A 19,287-nucleotide genomic window follows, 5' to 3' on the forward strand; every position below is an offset into this window, starting at 1 on the left:
TCTAAGGAAATTAATAGAGCCAAATGCAGGCAAATCCTTGAGGAGAACCTGTTTCAGCCATCCAGAGTTACTGTGGACATGAGTTACAGTGTTGACATATATAGTCAGGAGGGCTTGCCTGTAAATGCTGCTATGTACAACATCTTGATTTGTAGTTTGTTCATTCTGGAGAAATCGAAGTTTCTTGAATTAAAATCACTTGGGAAAAATGTTGCATAGCGAGGATGTCTTCAAAAATAATGCCATAAATATTTTTCATTTTTCAATTAATGTCATACAAAGTCCAGTAAACATGAAAAAAAAAAAAAAACTAAATCAATATTTGGTGTGACCACCTTTGCCTTCAAAACAGCACCAATTCTCCTAGTTACACCTGGACACAGTTTTTCTTAGTTGTTGGCAGACAGGATGTTCCAAGCTTCTTGGAGAATTCGCCACAGTTCTTCTATCTATTTCAACTGTCTCAGTTGCTTCTGTCTCTTCTTGTAATCCCACACTGACTCAATATTCAGTGGGGGGGTCTGTGGGGACCATGCCATCTGTTGCAGGGCTCCCTGTTTTTCTATTTGCAAAATAAATTTTTTGGAGTGCAAAATGTATATTTCCTATTGACACACTAAAGCTGAAAATATAAATAATCATCTTAAGACAAATGTTTTTGTGAAGCATCTTATGTGCCTAAGACTTTTGCACAGTACTGTGTGTGTGTGTGTGTGTGTATATATATATATATATATATATATATATATATATATATATATATATATATAATTTTTATTTGTTTGCAAGGTTTACTCATTTCAATTTCATATTTGAGCAATCTTTAACAAAATTAAAGTAAAATCCTTGTTAAAAGGAATAGTTCACCCAGAAATGAAAAATCATTTACTCACCCTCATGCCATCCCAGATGTGAAGGACTTTTTTTTTTCTGCCGAACACAAAGATTTATTTTTATTTTTTTTACAATATCTCAGCTTTGTTGTTCCATACAATGCAAGTGAATGGTCGTCAGGCCTTTGAAACTCCAAAAAGCACATAAAGGCAGCAGAAAAGTAATCCATCTGACTCCAGTGAATGTCTTCTGAAGCGATCCAAATGATTTTGGGTGAGAACAGACCACTGAACGTCTTGCCATTGTAGTCTTTAGGCACAATCACGATTTTAAGCTTGATTACACTTCCTAGCTCTTGACACACGCCCTGAGTGCTAGATGGTGCAATTGTAATCGAGCTTGAAATCACGATAGCCAAAGAGACTGCTGATGTCTAGATTTATAGTGAAAAGGAGTTATATTTTGTCTGTTCTCACCCAAAATCGATTGGATGAGTCTTATCGATAACCTTTATGCTGCCTTTATGTGCATTTTGGAGCTTCAAAGTTTTGGTCACCATTCACTTGCATTGTATGGATTTACACAGCTGAAATATTCTTCTAAAAATGTTTGTGTTCAGCAGAAGAAAGTCATACACATCTGTGATGGCATGAGGGTGAGTAAATGATGAGAGAATTTTCATTTTTCATTGAACTATTTCTTTAAAGTTAGGAATACGGTAGGGCATAGTACTCTTATTTTATTTCTTTGGGATAGCTTGAAGGAAAAACTTCTGTAAAATAATCCATTGAATTATTCCAGAGGCTTATAAAAAATTACATTTTACAGCATGCAAAGCTAAATTCAATGGGGTTAAAACAACAAAGACACAAATAAGAATAATTTTGCCATGACACTTTCATAAAAAGCATTTATTTTGGTGAAGCAATAATTAATTCATATGACACATCTTGTCAAAGATTAAATGTCAAGACTTTCAAACACTTCTCTTGTGTGAGGTTTTTTGGCATACTCTCTTGCTGTATTGCCGGTGTTGTCTTCAGTATCTGAGAGTCCAAGCTGTAGCAGTGTCTTGACAGTTTCAGCATGCTGGCCAATGCATGCCATGTGAAGCGCTGGAAAACAGACTAAGAGTACTTCAGCCACTCGTTCTAGTATGCAATAAAAGATTTGTCAGACAAATGTCTAAATAAGGTGACATGCAGCATTGTGAAACACACTGTAAAGGGCCATCACACCTGATCTTCCTTTTGTGTCTCTCGCATGAAGATCAGCGCCTAGGGCAAGCAGGGTTTTTATAGTGCTTGTGTGACCTTCCTACAAAATGAACATTGAGATTGAAGCCAAATAGAGGAAGCAGCTTGTTTATTTTAGCCTCATGTATAATGCAATAGATACTTATATGTGCAATAAATAACCTTAGCAGCATAGTGCAGTGCAGTCAGTTCCAGTTTTGTGGCTCTTGCATTTACATCGATACCTAGATTACCCACAAGAAATGACAGAGCCTTTTCTTGGGCAGTCACAGAGGCCTGGTGCAAGGGCTGTGCTCCAAGAATATCTACTGCACAGGGAGATGCCTATACACATCATCACAACATCCACATTAGTTAAACAAAGACAGATTTTCTTTGTGTTTATTGTAATGACTCTGCAAAAACGTTTGTATCCCTGTCTTACTTGGTGATTTTCCAGGAGCAATTTAGCGACACCTATATGTCCATTCCTTATTGCATCCATAAATGGTGTGACTCCACAGCTGTCTTTGCAATCAGGCTCATAGGAACAGCTAAATTAACATGAAAACGGAGTAAGCAGAGTTTCCACATTTCAATATATACAGTGTCACTCCCGAGACTTTCATTAATAATTACACTGTATATGGTGAAGTCGAAAGTGATTTGATATATGTTACCTCTCAAGAAGAATTTTCACAGCATCCTCACAGCCATGCATAGCTAGGGTAAGAGAAACAGATGTGGGAAGAGCATACATAAATGCATATAAAGCCAATACAGCATTTTTAAACTAATGTGGGGGAATACATTCACTCCTGTAGTTTCATACCAGCAGTGTGGAGAGGTGTTCTGCCAGTCTTGCTCTTAGTCTTCCAGACCTCAGGTTTGGCCAGTAGGAGGTGCTGTATGACGGCTGGATCTCCCTCTCTGCATGCAATGTGGAATGCATTCCATCCATCCTTGTTCTGCAGCATTGGCTCAGCACCATGATCCAGCAGCTCTAAGATGACTTCAAGGTTCTGTCGGGTACAGGCCATCATGAGAGGGGTCCTAGAGAGGGGCCAGAGCTCAGTGTGTGACACAACACACTTTGACATGATAAATATGACATGAATACATAACTCTTAAAATATTCTTCAGCATGTTCTGCATGGGTTTACTGTATTGACCTGTTTCAGTGATGTCACATTTCCACGCAGCAGCCATATTTGTGACCATTAGCAGGAGTAAACAATGGTGATGAATGGAAAAACACACCAAAAACAATATCAAGAACATTTAAAGATATTTAATCTACGATTCATCTCCGTATGGTGGAGAGTCTGATGTGTGACCGGCGAGTCAATTTACAAATGTTTTTGTGTTGTTTTCTGGTAGAATAGTAGAATATACTGGCTGTATCATTGTTATCGGAGAAGCCAGTATTTCAACTTAGCATGTTTCCTAATTCTCTAATGACATATTATGGTCATTTTATAATTTAGTACAGTAAAAATATTCCATATAGCACCTTTAAACATGGCACTACTATGAAAAAGTTGTATTGTGTTTTCCGAAATTATTAACAATTCAACAGCTTTCGAAATAAATATGTACAATTAAAGATGACATTAAATTATGCACAATTTAAAAAAGCGTGTTGAACAAAAAAAAATTATTCCTTCGAGCCGGATTCGAACCAGCGACCTAAGGATTACAGTAATCAACCTCTACAGTCCTCCGCTCTACCAACTGAGCTATCGAAGGCGTTGAAGACAGTTGCGCTTCCAGACTGAATATTACCGTCACAACATGCACATTTGTGTTACGTATACTTATTCTTAGTATGACCTACCAATCTGCTTTCTTTAAACAGTCTATTTTTGCTCCTCTAGCAATCAGATAGCGCAAACATTCATAATGACCCATGGAAGCAGCTTCATGCATAGCTCTCTTGTAGTCGCTGTTAAACACCTCAATATCCATGTCCAGCTCCTCTACTAAATAACGCAAAATGTCCACGTGTCCATGTCTGGCAGCATAGTGCAGTATCGTATCTCCAGATTTCCCAAAGTGAGTATAGATGACAGACTGCTTGTTGACGTGCTCACTGAGTTGTTTAACTCTGCACAGCTCTCCTTGTTGAATTGCTTTGATTAAAGGCTTTATTGTGTTTTCTTCCTCCATTTATTCCAATTAAAGCCTGATAAACAGGGTACAGTGTCAATAAAGTCCAAAACGACGATGCATGGCAAGTGAAATATTAATAATTACTACCGATACCATCGTTTGCTCCTTTCAGCAATGCGACTGCAACGTCGACCGTCGCCATTTTATTCAAATTAAAAGTCCCTTCATCTACGACGCTTTTTAGATGATTGTTACATCTGGCCTCTTTTTATAAAATCCACCAACCCCCCACCTCTTTTGTTTTTTTTTTTGTTTTTTTTTTAAATATGCAAGACTTTACACAGTGCCCCAAAAACACATCTGATACAAAGCCACATGTCTGATGAAGGTCTGACACAATTTTTAAGTTGATATGACCAAAATTCTTTGTTCCATAATTATTTATGTGAGTGTACTTCCAAAAAAGGCCACTTGGAGGCGCCAATAGACCAATTGTAGTAACTCACAATTTAAAACACACAATTTGTTTATATTTCAATGTAAAAAAAAAATTTTTTTTATTATTTGGGATTATATTTATAATTCCATATATATTTATGTATTTTATAAACAATGTGAAAAGAACATTACAATTTGAAATGTTGCAATGGAAATAAACTTTTATTTACAATAAAGATGCTTCTGTTAATTTTATCCCCATACAAATGTAAATTGACAGTCATTTTTCAGAGCTTTTGCTCTGCCATTCATCCAGGGTCTTTAGCCACTGCCTCAAGCTGGGAAGACTCACTCTCACCGTCTTCACCGTCAGTGAAGCCTGGAGCACACCTGCTCCCAATGCAAACTGAACGAAAAGTAGTGAAAAAAATGACAATGCAGTCAATGCATTGGGAGCGCGTGTGATCCGGGGTCTAACTCACGGAGAGCGAAGCTTCGGAGGATGGCTCATCTCGGCTTGAATGACATGCAAGAGAAGGATGTGCAGTTGTACAGGGGGTTTGATGAAAAAATGCAGTCGGGAGCGTGTGTTCTCCATACCCTCAGCGATGGTGACTGAAGCCGAGGAGGGTGGATCAGATCGCGGGTCCAAAAGCCGAGTTCTTTGTCAACAGTACGGCAGTAGCGCGCTATAACTGCACACCGTGCATAAAAGCGTAAACACAAAACAAACACAGTCCACGGTTTTCCACTCTGTACCTTCGCGAATCGGCATCAGGTATGTATACAGCCCTAATATTGTTGTTTTCATCTTTTCATTTGCCACACGACCCATCAGTCAAAAATGATCTAGCTTTTCAATGGCCAGCTTTATCCAGCGACAAACAGGGATAATGCAAATCTTTACTTCACTCTTGTCGACTGTCCTGTTTGGCTATTTTGAGTGACTACCCAATCACAACTGCACAGAAATTTTGAGGGCGGGCTCATTTTGTTCGTAAGACCCTCACAAATATCAAGTTTGGGTGTTTTGCTACTGAAACTCTACACAGAGTGCAAGATTTCACAGAGAATGGACATGAATGATAGCATGTGTTGAATATGTTAAACCTGAACAAAGACAGATTGATCAATATTTCTTCATATTTGTACATTTTTGGACTAAAATCTCTAATGGATTTTATTTATTGGACTCTTGCAATGAAAAGCATACAGAAGATTGGAGGATTGTGCCTATCTGTGTTTGGCTGGAAGACAATAAATTCAGAACTTCCGGTTTCATTTTCCGTGTTTTGATTTTCACTCTTGACACGTTTAATAATATCTTATTATTGTATCTTTACGATCATCAAAATCGCTTTAAAAGATCAAATCTTGAGACCCAGATCTTTCAAATGATATATTGGATGCCAATATTAATTTACAATTTCAGTTTAAACATGCATTAAACATAAATTAAATGTAAATAAATACGCAAGTGGGTCATTTTTGAACCACCCGTCGTTAAGAGGTTAAACAATATGTTCATTTGTTAAAAATATAACATGTGCCTACCGAAAACATAGAAAAAGAAAAATATTAAGTAGACTAACATGAAATCAACAGACTGATGGACGGACAGACAGACAGACAGATAGATAGATAGATAGATAGACAGACAGATGATAGATAGATATATAGATGATAGATAGACAGTCAGACAGACAGATGATAGACAGACAGACAGATAGATGATAGACAGACAGATAGATAGATGAGATAGATAGATAGATAGATAGACAGATAGATGATAGACAGACAGACAGACAGACAGACAGACAGATAGATAGATAGATAGATGATAGATAGATAGACAGACAGACAGATAGATGATAGACAGACAGACAGATAGATAGATAGATAGATGGATAGATGGATAGATAGATACTGTTTTGATGTGGTGTGGGAGTGGCAAAAATCACCTCAGGGCCAATTTTACATATATATTATTTAATATTTAGACTTAGGGCAATAGCCTTTTATTACAGCACAATTTGCATAATTTATCAACACCGTTTGTGTACAACCACAAAAACCATGACAGTTGAATTTTTTTCATCAGTTTACAGTAAGTGGAAAACCAGACAGATTATACAAGCATATCTTTGTACAGTCAGCATACATATTTAGATTTGATTAATTTTTCATAATATCTGTCTCTTTTTGTAAATAGAATCTGGACACAAAAATAGTATGAACAAACCACCAATAAAACATGCAACATCCAAAGTGAAAACACCGTGTTTCCTGATTCTACTCTGAGTCAGTAAGGTCAGTTTCTGTTCTTTACTATACATGATAAAATCTGTGTCTGTTGTGCAGGTCAAGTCCAGTTCGTCAAAGGCAAGCATGGGGAAACAAAACTTTTACCCTAGTGTACAGTATGTACAACATTTAACACACAGATCAAATCACAATCGCTCTGCTCCTCTCAACACATGCTTTTCATTGAACCAGAAAACTAAGATCCTATTTGTACAAAAAGAATGTTATTTTTTATATACATGGATTTTTTTTGTTTTTTTCAGAGGTGAAAGAGTTAGTGAGGTAAATGAGAATTGGGCATGCACTGATTATTCAAAGGATGCTCTGTTGATTACAATGTATCTATGAATATTTGTTCAATTGATCACTTATTAATTTATGCTTTTATCTAATCTGTGAATGTAAAAATTAACAACATACATTCTGGGAGATCAGAATATATAATGAAAGCTGAGCATTTTTGTACCTAGTGCATTGAGTAAACTGAGATTGTGATTCCCAACACTGTGTTTGAATGGCTGGCTTATGACAAACACAACATGACTAGTCTACTATGATCTTGTAAACACACATTTCTTCATGTACATTTAAATAGTCAAGACTAGTGATTAGATAGCAGTTTAGTTTAGTAGGTTAATCTCACTTTACATTAAGAAAAAGATTGCTAAAAAAAAATAGCAAAAAAAAAAAAAAAAAACAAAAATTGATAAAACAAGCAGCGAGCAAAATACACAACCAAATGTATAAAAAACAAATGATAAATACGAAGTAAAAAAAATAAAAAAATAAAATAAAATAAAAAACCCATACAAAATTCAGTGTTCTCTGACCACTGAATAATAGGAACACCAGATGCCTTTTTGCATGTTGCATAGAATTACATACACAGAACCTGTGGATTTTGGTATTTTGACACAGGTTATAAAGTTCACTATATCCAGGTCTCAATTTACCCTTAATGTTTGACAATTGAGTGAAATATTTGTAAGGAATAATGTGTCTGAGCTATGGGCAGTCCTCTGGGTTATGTGTAAATGGTTGTATCCAGTTTAAAAGCATGAAAATATGAAAGAAACAACATGCACATAAGACTAATGGCATTTAAGTGCACAATCTGCATTATATTAAGAGGTGGTCAGATGGTATGCTCAGCATCTAAACATACATTTTCCTATAAGACATGTAAACCAACAATACTACAATTACAGTTAGCAATAATAATAATAATATGTTAAATAAAAAATAAATAAACTTATTGTATTGTCATCACCCTGATACTCGCAATTATCACACTTGATTTAAGCATCATGCCTTTATGAAGAACCTGCTTAGATTAAAGATCAGCCAATAATATTTAAGCAAGGCTTTTCACAAGTGCCTCATCAAAACCTGAGTGTTTAGAAGTTTGTTTTAATAATAAAACATAATATAAATATTGTATCAGAAATATGAGAAATTAAAAACAATTCCACATCCAGACAAGACACAAAATGTACCTATTCATACACTAATCTTGAATAAACAAGAGAGCAATTGTGTATGTGTTTGTGTGTTAAGGGTTGACAGTGTTTCACTGTATTAAATAGCAGGATGTTTAGTGCTTTTTTTTTTTTTCTGAGGAAAAAGCTACCAACCACTACATTCTTAAAAGACACAAATCGCAAAACATATAACAGTGCTGAATTTGACACTTTTTCAACCAGTGCTGCATACTGGAGATATTTCTGCTGTCACATTCATCAAATGAGTTCAAAACAATCAGCGGACACTTCTATCTGATTTCCCATTCATTTCCTATGGAGTCAAAAGAGACCAGCAGTTTTCTTAAATGTTTAAGTTCTTTGAAATTATCTTGTTTTTGATTTATAGAGTCGGCTCAGCAGAATAAAAGGGAGTTTGTTTCAACTATAGCTCTGTCTTTTATGGATTCAGTATCACAGAGAAGGACTAATGTGTGACTACTAGTAAGTGGAAAGCATGAATTACCATACCAGCACAACGCATCACCACAACACTCAATAAATCATATTTCATTCATTTAAATCTGTCTATAATATACCATAAAATACTCTCTAATCCATTAATAATATGCTCTAAATATGTGCTCTTTCAACACATAATAACATCTGAGAGAGAATGCAAAGAAATGATAAATATCTAAAAATGAATTTGTCTCTATCATACAAAAATAATGTGTGTGTATATATATATATATATATATATATATATATATATATATATGATATCTGTCTCTATCTGTAAATTATCAGAATGTTCTAAAGTATAAAGGAAAAATAACAGGAAATTCATAGTTAAACTTTCTATCATATAACTAATAATGTCTTTTGTGGCCCAATTTACACATATTACAGATAAAAGTGTAAGTGTGAGTGATTGTGGAAAAGGTATGTTTGTGAAGGTGTGTTCACTTGTGAATGTCTTGTGAATCTCTTGGTCAGTTCTGCACCTACAAGAGCTTTCACCAACTTTTGAGATCTGTTCCCTCTCACCAAGGGTCAAAGATCCTTCTTGTAAACACTGTTAAACACCTGTTTCTTCATGGCTTGGGTTAACACAATCACAGTGCCTGTGCAACTGGGAAGCCAAATCTCTTCCTATGTCGGCTCTCCAAATTCAGCTTAGTTTAGTCCCAAAGAATGCGGCGGAGATGTGTGACTCCTCTGCCTGGTCTGTCCTCACGCCTCATCCAACCAATTTCTTTAAGAATGGATCTGAGCTGTGCTGGCCAGCAGCTTGTGCCAGCTCACCACCCGTTTACGCAGGTCCACCTTATCCAGCCACACGTAGGCCTCGCCGATTAGGGTCTTCTTTACAAACTTGCCGCCATTTGAAACAAGAAAGAGCTGCAAAGATTGGAATAATTATAAAAACCAAATGTTTGACTGTGCCAAGTCAAGTCAGGTCAATTCATCAATTTAATAGAAAAGGAAGGGGAAAACAATCGCACTATTTCAAATAAGAGCATTCGGTTGTCGGCGCCCTCTAGTGGAGAAGCAGGGGAATTATTTTAGTGATGGCGTATACTATCGTTGTGTTGCATACCTGAATGGAATGGCCAGTTGGGTTCATACAGAAGCGGAAGGTTTCGTTGAAAGAAGGTTCACGATCATGACGACACACTCTGGTCTTCTTCTTGATTATTCTCTTTTGAGTGGCCACATTTACCACATACAGCTTCACATACAGGTCTGTAAAAGAACATCCGCAATAAGGATTATGTGTGTGTACGTGTAAGTTTATCATAATAAGTCAAGACATCTCTTTGTGCGTGCATGGATAGTGGTCTGAAAAACGTAAAAGAATATTCAGAGAGAACATTTGTGGCATGCGGTCGATTACAAAAGAAAATAATATTGTCGAAATGTGAATATTGTATTTTTGTCAAAGCATTTACATCAATTATTCAGTATCTTTTTAATTATTATTATTTGATCTGTAAAGTTTTCACGATCATCTTTTTGAGGTGGGAATACTTTTTTTTAAGTGGACGAACATTTGGTTTGATTACCAGGTACAGTATAATAGTGCAAACAGAGACTTCTTGGGGAATAATGAATGCTGTTTAGCAAATGTATTCAGTCCCAGTGCCTGACAAATGTTTTTGTATAAAAACTAGCACAATTGGCTCACTTAAATAAAAAGTATGTACAAAATCTCTCATTGAAGTTCTGTGAGCACTTCTGGGACTCAAATTTATACCAATGAGACAAAGTGTATATAAAGAGTGCATATTTTTGCAGTTATGTGTTGTGTTACCCGGGAGGTGGTCGGGAGACTTGAATTTATATGTGATGTTCCTGCACTGTAAGATCTCCAGCACCAGGTGTTCTCCCTCCGTCTTCATCTCCTTCTTCAGAGCAATCTTTATCTCCCCCAACACCTGAGTTTTACCTAAACATGCACACAGACGTCAATATTTAAATTCTTCTTCCTATCTCTGATCTCCATTCCTCTTCCTCCTTCATTTTGGGATTCTCTGATCTGGATGAGGAGCATACAGGCACTGAAATATAACCCAGCAATTTAACACCCGTTCAGTAACACTCAGAAAGATTATAGATTAATCAAGGAGAAACTGTGTTATTCCACCCTATACAGATCAGTACAATATAGAACTCATAAGCATAATAATACATTGTCTCACTGTGTTACTTTGGAAATTCAACAGTGCTGACAGTTTTGGGGACTTGTCAGCTCATCATGGAAGGGAGACCATGTAAACCAGCTGAAGACAAGCTTGGCCAGGTTGGAAGACAAGCTAAATATAGCAAACCATTTTAGGCTGGATTAGGCTGTTTTTTTTTTTTTTCTTCAGCAGGAACATTGCACACACTCATATAAACTGCTATAGCAACAGATATTCACACATAGACATCCACACAACTCATGAAAACATTACCCTCTGTATCTCCATGAGTGGATTTCACAGCTTCTGTGCCATTTGGAATCTTTCCACTAAATAACAAAAAACATCAGGTTAGATTATGCATTCTATACCGAAAGAATCACAATGGAGGGATTTAAATGAAAGAACAATGAAATTAAATTAAATCCCAGTCTGCATACCAGCACTTCCACCAGAATAAAAAGGAATAAAATGCCTCAAATAATGTATAGATGATTTCAAAAAGGAATATGAGAGACTGAGCTGCACTTACAATCTGGGAACCTGGAAGATGGCGCTATCCACTGCATTGGTCCCACACTCTTCATCCAATAGGCTAAAGGCACTGCCACTCAGACCACTGTCCAATGAGGCTGCAGTAACAGGAACATCACCAGATCTATGGCTGCGGGAAACTGTTTTTAAATTGGACTATGTGAGTTGCACAAGTCATATACACTACTACTGGTTTAACTGTGCTGCCTGGTAACTATCAATTATAGGAAGTGAATGGGCAGGTAAATCTCCACACATCCATCCCACACACAATCTCTCAACACATCCACACACACAAAAAGATACTGGTATTGCTGGCAACATTTAAAGAAAGCATGACAGCACTCCATAAATGAAAGGTAACATCAGACATAGATATGCACAGCAGATATTAGATGACAGAAGCAAAAGCACAGACAGACAGAACAAATTTGAAAACTGGTAATTAGTAATCCGTGTGTTTAGGCACTGAAACTTTCTTTTGCCTGAGTAACTGCATTATGCTACGTCTGTTACGTTTATTTTAATTGTAGTTACATTTGATTATTCGTATTTGAGAAACTGGAAATATTGATGTGTTTTCATAATGTTGATGCATTTCAGAGTGTAAGACTGAGTGATGAGCGATGGTGTGATGTGAGATGCATGATTTCCGCATGTAATTCATGCACACAGTCTTTTCCAAACAGACTAAGCAACGTAACACTAATACCAGGTGCCTTACAAGACTCTCTTAGGGGTCACACAGATACTGTATACCTCCAGTCCTGGTGTCTAAATAGCAAGATGTAACATTTAAAAAAATATATATTTTCAAGACAGAAGAGGCAGACAGGAAAGTGGTTGAGAAAGGGGAAAATAGAGTTGTTGGTTCACAGGGACCAGGGTTCAAATCTGGCCTTAGTGACAAATTTTATATGTCGTGAGCAACAGTGCTACCTTCTGAGCCAAGGCTCCGACCAAGACGTCATAGTTGAGTGTTACTGTTTGGTCGCAACTCATCCACTGTTTTAAGGGAAGCACGTTGCTAGACTGTTGAACAGACTGAGACTCGCTGCATGAATTTCCTGTGAAGTGGCAGAGTGTCCTCGCTAGTTCCGCTACAGGTGTGCGTTAGTAACTGCGTTAGTAACTCAACATCCTCTCTCGCTCTCTCTCTCTGTCACTGGCAATCATACGAGATGTTCAACTCTCACCTCCGTCCGGCTGCGGCCTCTCTTCCGACATGGCTTTCCTGAGGGTCAGGTGATGGTAGTCAGGGATCTCATTGGCTGGCGACTCGGACGGGGCTCTCTGAATGGTGAGCACACCAGCTACGCTGTGCCTGTGGTGCCTCAGGTCAAGGCGGCCGTTATGGGCTGGTGTCATATACCAGCCAATGTGTGGGGCAAAAAGGGGGGATGGTTTGAAGAGGGGAGAAGGGGGGAGCGAGATGGAGACTCAGAGTATGAACTCGTCACAACATAGACAGCACCAGCTTTTACTGTAGGTCATAGTCACATGCAGCCACAGTACGCATGCCCTGGATCGGGCTTAGCGCGTCAACTGAGGTGCAGTGTAGGCCAGCGAGAGCCGCAGACAGAGTGGAGGCAGGGTGGGATGGTGCTTTAAGGAGCAGAGGCCACATGCACTGCCATCTTGGTGGAGATGGGGCAGCTACTTAAAAGCCGGCCGTCTGGGACAGAACACAACTCAATGGGACAAATAAAGAGGAATTAAAAAAAAAGAGGTTTAGAGGGGGGCTGTCATGAGGGTCTAAAGTGGATGAACTGGGCAAATCTTTTGGCTAAATGTATTGTGTGCTGACCATGGATGTCTTATTTCTAGATAATTTGGTCCCTGTGTTTAATTAGATGAGCTGTTTTACCTAAAATCAATCTCAGCATTAAGAAATGGTCATGTAGCCATCCCTTCCCATTTCAGGTCTGCCAGACTAGGTGCCGGAAATGTCCAGTCAGATTGTCTTATGGTGACTGACTCTGGCATAGTAAGCATCTTGTTGAAGACTGATGGACAATGTGCCTGACAGAAAATTGCTCAGAAATTGAGTGCATTTTTTTCTCAGTTTATTAACAAAGCATCCATTCTCAACACTTACAATTATTTTCTTATTTCAGAGGTTAAAAGGTTACATTTTAAGGATTCTTTGATGTTATATTGATTAAAACATAATCTTATTTACAGTCATACGTATTTACCAATACATTGATTCATATTTTAGCTGTTGCTTCAATGATATACTTTAGTTTAAGATTTATTATATATAATTAAATATTTCTTGCACACAAAATGGCAGAAAATAAATTAAAGTTATATAAATTAAACAGTAGAGCTAATATACGGATTTTTAGTGGTTAAAAAGTCCGTTGTTATAATTATTGAAGTTTAAAATAAATAACGTAAAAGAAAAGGACTGGTCTTGTACTTAAGTGCGTGTGTGTGTATGGTGTTCCCAATACACTTGTGAGAATGCACGGGAACCAGAGGAAGATAAAAAGGGAGAAATCCAAAAAGGAGGAAGTAAAACTAAAACAAAAGAGGAGAGTGAAAAAGAACAGAAGGAGGAACAGATGAGTGCGAAGGCAGCCATGCTGTGGAGGTTTTATTTGCGTCGTTTACTTGGTTGGTGGCGGGGTTGCTGGCTGGCAGCTTCGACATCGTCGAGGTGTGTCCGGGCCGTGCCACTTTTGCCATAAGCACGGGAGACTCCGGGGGGGCGGGCTTGGCCCTCAGAGAGGGAAGGCTTCGACGTGCCAGGGCTACTGTGAGATTTCTCAATAGTGGGGACCTGCGTGTCTAAAACAACCAGAACCAAATTACCACAAGGGCTCTGCTTTTGCCTCATTAATGTTTAATTTAATTTATTAGACTATTTTTATTTATTTATTTATGTTCTACATAAACTACAATTATTATTTTCTTTAAGGTTATTACAAATTATTGAGTCTCCATCTGACACATCTGATGTTATACTTGAGGTACAGCTACAGTATTGTGCCCTAGCCTAGCATTTGAGCAGGCTGCTTCCCATCTGAGCAGCCCTGTCACACCCTGTGTGAGGTGGCTGGAGTGAAGCACTGGTGAGCTCAGCGCTTTTGTGAACTGAACACACATATATGGAGAGCAAGAAGCCAAAGCTAGAAGCTTGAGTAATACAGGATGGAGAGATCAAGTGAAGTATAGAAAAAGATAGAAAAAAATAGAGAGTGCATAGACATACTGCTAATAGAAAGATGGACAGAGTGCAAAAGATGAAAAGAGGAAGACATCAACTGGAATTCATTGCAAAAAATTATTTTTCTTAATCTGTATCTTTGTCTTGAAGAATAATTGTGTAAGATATTGAGATTTAGTTCGTTTTTAGAGAAAATATATTTAGAATTGAAGAAATAGATTTTTTAATAGACTTAAATTCTGAACACAATGGCATTGTATGACATTAGAATACAATATATATATATATATATATATATATATATATATATACATACATACATGCAGTATATATATATACATACATACATGCATGTATATATATATATATACACTACTGGTCAAATGTTCTGAAACACTTACTTATTCTTTATTATAATTTTTTTTCTTCACATTTTAGAATAATAGTAAAGTCATCAAAACTATGGAATAACATAAATGGAACTATGGGAATTATGTTGTGACTAAACAAAATCCAAAATAAATCAAAACTGTGTTATATTTTAGCATCTTCAAAGTAGTCACCCTTTGCCTAGAATTTGCAGACATGTACTCTTGACATTTTCTCAACCAACTTCTTTTTAAACAGTTCTCATCAATGTTGGGCATTTATTGGCTGCTTTTCTTTATTATTTGTCATCAATTTCAAAAACTTTTTTTTTTTAATTAAATTTTAGTTTTATAATGAAATCAATTAATATGGTGGCACAATTATATTTTTGTCTACAAAACTAATTTCAAACATTTAAGCATACACCTTCAGATCAAAAGATTTTTAAGATCCTGAGAAACATTTCAGTCAAGTGTTTCAAAACTTTTGACCGGTAGTGTATATATGTACTATTTTATGTTATTATGATCCTTTTTAAGCTTGAAAGCTTCATTATCCAATCTTTGTAATTGAATTGAGAAAAACAAACAGTACAATTTTTTAAGATTTCTCCTTTTGCGTTCCATGGAACAGGTTTGGAACGACATGAGTAAATATTGACATAATTTTCATTTTTGGGTAATTTATTCCTTTAGGTATATTTTTCTAACTTCACTGGAATTTTCTTTTCTTGTTTTATGCATAAGCCTCTCAAAATTTTTATAGATAGTAAATCAAACTTATTTCAAAATATATTCTCTGGAAAACAGGGCGGCTGAGAGGAGATGGCGGAAATCTAAAGATCCAGCAGATCTGGGTAAGTATCAGTCTCTGCTTGCATCTTTTTCAGATAACGTTAAATCTGCAAAAACGTCCTATTACCAGGACAAGATCAACAGCACCACAGACACTTGCAGCTTATTTAGAACATTCAACACACTTCTCTGTCCTCCCCCTCCACCGCCTGACACATCACTGGCAGCAGATGTCTTTGCCACATTTTTTACTAATTAAGGTTCCAGCCATCAGCAATACATTCTCAGCACCACACCCTCTCAAACACCTGTCTCCTGTATGCAACTCTTCTGTCTCTATGTTCTATCCTCTAACTGACACTGAGGTCTCTAAACTCCTCTCCAACCACCTCAGCACCTTTTCCCTTGACCCCATTCGTTCACAACTTCTCCTAGCCATCTCTCCGTCCATCCTACCTGCACTCACACACATAATTAACACATCTCTACTTACATGCATTTTTCCCACTACATTTAAGCAGGCTCAAGTAACCCTGCTGCTGAAAAAATCTGCACTTAACCCCACACATGTAGAACACTACAGACCAGTCTCTCTCATCCCATTCATGGCGAAAACACTTGAAAGGGCAGTTTTCAATCAGATCTCTGCTTATCTCTCGCAGAACAAGCTGCTGGATGACAATCAGTCAGGCTTCAAAAGTGGACACTCCACCGAGACTGCCCTGTTGTCACTGAGTCGCTGAAACAGGCGAGAGCTGGATCCAGATCATCCATCCTGATTCTACTGGACCTTTCTGCAGCCTTTGACACAGTCAACCATCAGATCCTACTCTCCACCCTCTCTACTCTGGGCATCACAGGAACTGTGGTTGACTGGTTTAATTCCTATCTCTCAGGTAGGTCCTTCAAGGTAGCCTGGAGAGGTGAGGTGTCCAAGTCACATCAGCTACTTACTGGGGTACCTCAGGTCTCAATGCCACTTCTCTTCTCAATATACACAACATCACTGGGACCCATCATTCAGGCACATGGTTTCTCTTAACACTGTTATGCTGATGACACACAGCTCTACTTGTCTTTCCAGCCCAACGACACCACGGTGACTGCTCGAATCTCAACCTGTTTGGCACACATCTCGGTCTGGATAAAGGAACACCACCTGCAACTTTACCCAGCGAAGACTGAGCTCCTCGTCTTTCCAGCCAACCCGGCTGTTGAACACAACATCACCGTGCAGCTGGGTTCAACTACAGTAACGCCTTCCAAAACGGTCAGAAATCTATGGGTAACCATCGATAACCAACTCAATTTCACAGACCACATCTCAAAGACAGCACGATCTTGTAGATTTACACTCTACGATATCAGGAAAATAAGACCCTTCCTCTCTGAACATGCCACACAACTTCTTGTTCAGTCACTTGTCATAACTAGACTGGACTACTGTAACACTCTCATTGCAGGCCTCCCTGCATGCGCAATTAGGCCCCTGCAAATGATCCAGAATACAGCAGCAAGTCTGGTCTTTAATGAACCAAAGAGAGTGCATGTTACGCCACTCCTTGTCCCTCTTCACTGGCCGCCGGTTGATGCACGTATCAAATTCAAGGCTCTGATGCTGGCATACAGAACGGCGATTGGGTCTGCTCCAGCATACCTAAAATCATTTCTGCAGAGCTACGTTCCCACCAGAAGCCTGCGGTCGGCTAATAAGCGGTGCCTTGTTGTACCAACACAAAGAGGCACCAAAACACTTTCCCGGTCTTTCGGTTTCATTGTACCACGTTGGTGGAATGACCTTCCCAACTCCATCCGTGAAGCAGACTCACTCTCTGTCTTCAAAAAAAAAATGGCTAAAAACACATCTTTTCCATGAGCACTTAACCATTCACTCATAAATATATATATATATATATATATATATTCTTGTGGCACTCTAATCTGTATTGGATACTACTATTCCGATGCTAGTGAAACTTTGTAATGCAGCACTTTTCGTACCACTGTCTCCTTAAGATGAGTCGCTTAGATGTATTATTCCTCTTTTGGAAGTTATTTGGATAAAAGCATCTACCAAATGAATAAATGTAAATGTAAATACTGTATATATCTTATGCGATTTTGCTTCTCAAGTAAATTCATTTTGTTTTAAGGATGTTTAGATATTTCTTTCTGGAAAACAGGACAAAAATATTGATTGAGAAAATTATTTTTACAGTGAAAGAGTGAGAGTGATGGCAGAGTGATCTGGCATGCGACTTTCTGTCCTACCCTTGGCAGGATCAGGGAAGATTCCGTGACTCCGACTCTTGATGACTGAGGATTTGGGTGAATCCTCCTTGCTGTGACTGGAGGTTTTAGGGGAGTGTTGACTTCCATGTCCTCCAGGAGGTTTGGGCGAGTGCTGACGGCCCTGTCCCGAGTGAGAGCGGCGGTGATGTTCGCCCTCACTCTGCTCCTTCAGAGGCAGCCAGCGCGGGACATTGTCCAGTTGGGCCGTGATGGACAGGTCAATTAGCACCTACAAAACCCCACACATACACAGTTTCATAATGCTATAGAAGTAATACAGTAGTAGTGTATGTGTGAACTGTAATCTGTTTTTCATACATTTTAATTGTTGCAATACCAAACCATTCATTTAGGCAGTGCCACTGATTAATGGGAGAAATTATTTGCAAATATTTTATTACTCTCATTATTTATTATTATGTATCTGTCATTTAATCCCATTATACCTTGTGTAAAAAGTTAGTCTTCCAATATGTGGTTAAGTACTTCTAGACTCTCACCTCTCCCAAGAAGTCATTTGCAGAGCTTTTGTCATAGTCCCACACACTGACCTCCAGTGTCTTCTTCTTTAGCTAAACACACACAAAACAGCTCAGTTTGAGTAAATTCCTCATCAAGATGATATATTTTGTGACTATCAAACATCATGACTTTTGAAACATTGTTTTATTATTAAAATTCTAAGAGAGAACTTTAATGTACATCATTCCATTACTGATCTCTAGATCAGGCAAAGAAAATACCTCACAAACATTGCACAAAATCATTTTCTTCATTAGTATTTTTTACCTTGTTCTCCAGTAAAAATATCAAAACATATTCAAACATAGTAAGCATAAATAAAAAAAAAATAAAAAAAAGGAAGTGAGGTTTGTGCATAAAACAAGAAAATAAACTTAAAGATATATTCTCTGAAAACAACTTTTTGTGTCTTACACAATTTTGCTTCTCAAGTAAATGTACTGTATCTTGCTTTAAAGGGTTCATTTACCCAAAAATGAAAATTCTCTCATCATTTACTCACCCTAATGCCATCCTAGATGTGTATCACTT

At 37.7% G+C, this 19,287-nt stretch overlaps 2 protein-coding genes and 1 non-coding gene across 5 annotated transcripts in view; all 3 read right to left on the reverse strand.

Moving 5' to 3' along the window:
* Positions 1-1,724: 1,724 nt before the first annotated feature.
* Positions 1,725-4,375, reverse strand: ankrd16 (ankyrin repeat domain 16). 3 transcript variants are annotated; one of them, XM_051691717.1, is made up of 7 exons: positions 3,907-4,375; positions 2,902-3,122; positions 2,750-2,792; positions 2,515-2,623; positions 2,253-2,414; positions 2,073-2,151; positions 1,725-1,949 (listed from the first exon to the last, which is right to left on the reverse strand). In XM_051691717.1, exons 1-7 carry the CDS (start codon positions 4,236-4,238, stop codon positions 1,795-1,797), a joined length of 1,101 nt encoding a protein of 366 aa, XP_051547677.1. In that variant the 5' UTR covers positions 4,239-4,375; the 3' UTR covers positions 1,725-1,794. The 3 variants fall into 3 exon arrangements, with proteins under 3 accessions (XP_051547677.1, XP_051547676.1, XP_051547675.1); XM_051691716.1 differs by having other exon boundaries at positions 1,725-1,961; XM_051691715.1 differs by having other exon boundaries at positions 1,725-1,985.
* Positions 3,731-3,818, reverse strand: trnay-gua (transfer RNA tyrosine (anticodon GUA)). Its single transcript is given in 2 exon segments — positions 3,731-3,766; positions 3,782-3,818. It is a non-coding gene; the product is annotated as a tRNA-Tyr (tRNA).
* Positions 4,376-6,588: 2,213 nt separating the features above from the next.
* pcloa (piccolo presynaptic cytomatrix protein a) overlaps positions 6,589-19,287 on the reverse strand; it is a 60,079-nt gene continuing 47,380 nt past the window's right edge. The window contains exons 19-27 of the mRNA XM_051691699.1: positions 18,735-18,806; positions 18,214-18,463; positions 14,224-14,400; positions 12,801-12,962; positions 11,603-11,744; positions 11,344-11,399; positions 10,701-10,835; positions 9,987-10,132; positions 6,589-9,787 (exon numbers count right to left, since the gene is read on the reverse strand). Coding sequence (XP_051547659.1) covers positions 9,644-9,787; positions 9,987-10,132; positions 10,701-10,835; positions 11,344-11,399; positions 11,603-11,744; positions 12,801-12,962; positions 14,224-14,400; positions 18,214-18,463; positions 18,735-18,806 — 1,284 coding nt within the window. The 3' untranslated portion in view covers positions 6,589-9,643. The remainder of the gene's footprint in view (positions 9,788-9,986; positions 10,133-10,700; positions 10,836-11,343; positions 11,400-11,602; positions 11,745-12,800; positions 12,963-14,223; positions 14,401-18,213; positions 18,464-18,734; positions 18,807-19,287) is intronic.

This window comes from Myxocyprinus asiaticus, chromosome 47 (assembly GCF_019703515.2).
Source record: "Myxocyprinus asiaticus isolate MX2 ecotype Aquarium Trade chromosome 47, UBuf_Myxa_2, whole genome shotgun sequence".
NCBI lineage: Eukaryota > Metazoa > Chordata > Actinopteri > Cypriniformes > Catostomidae > Myxocyprinus > Myxocyprinus asiaticus.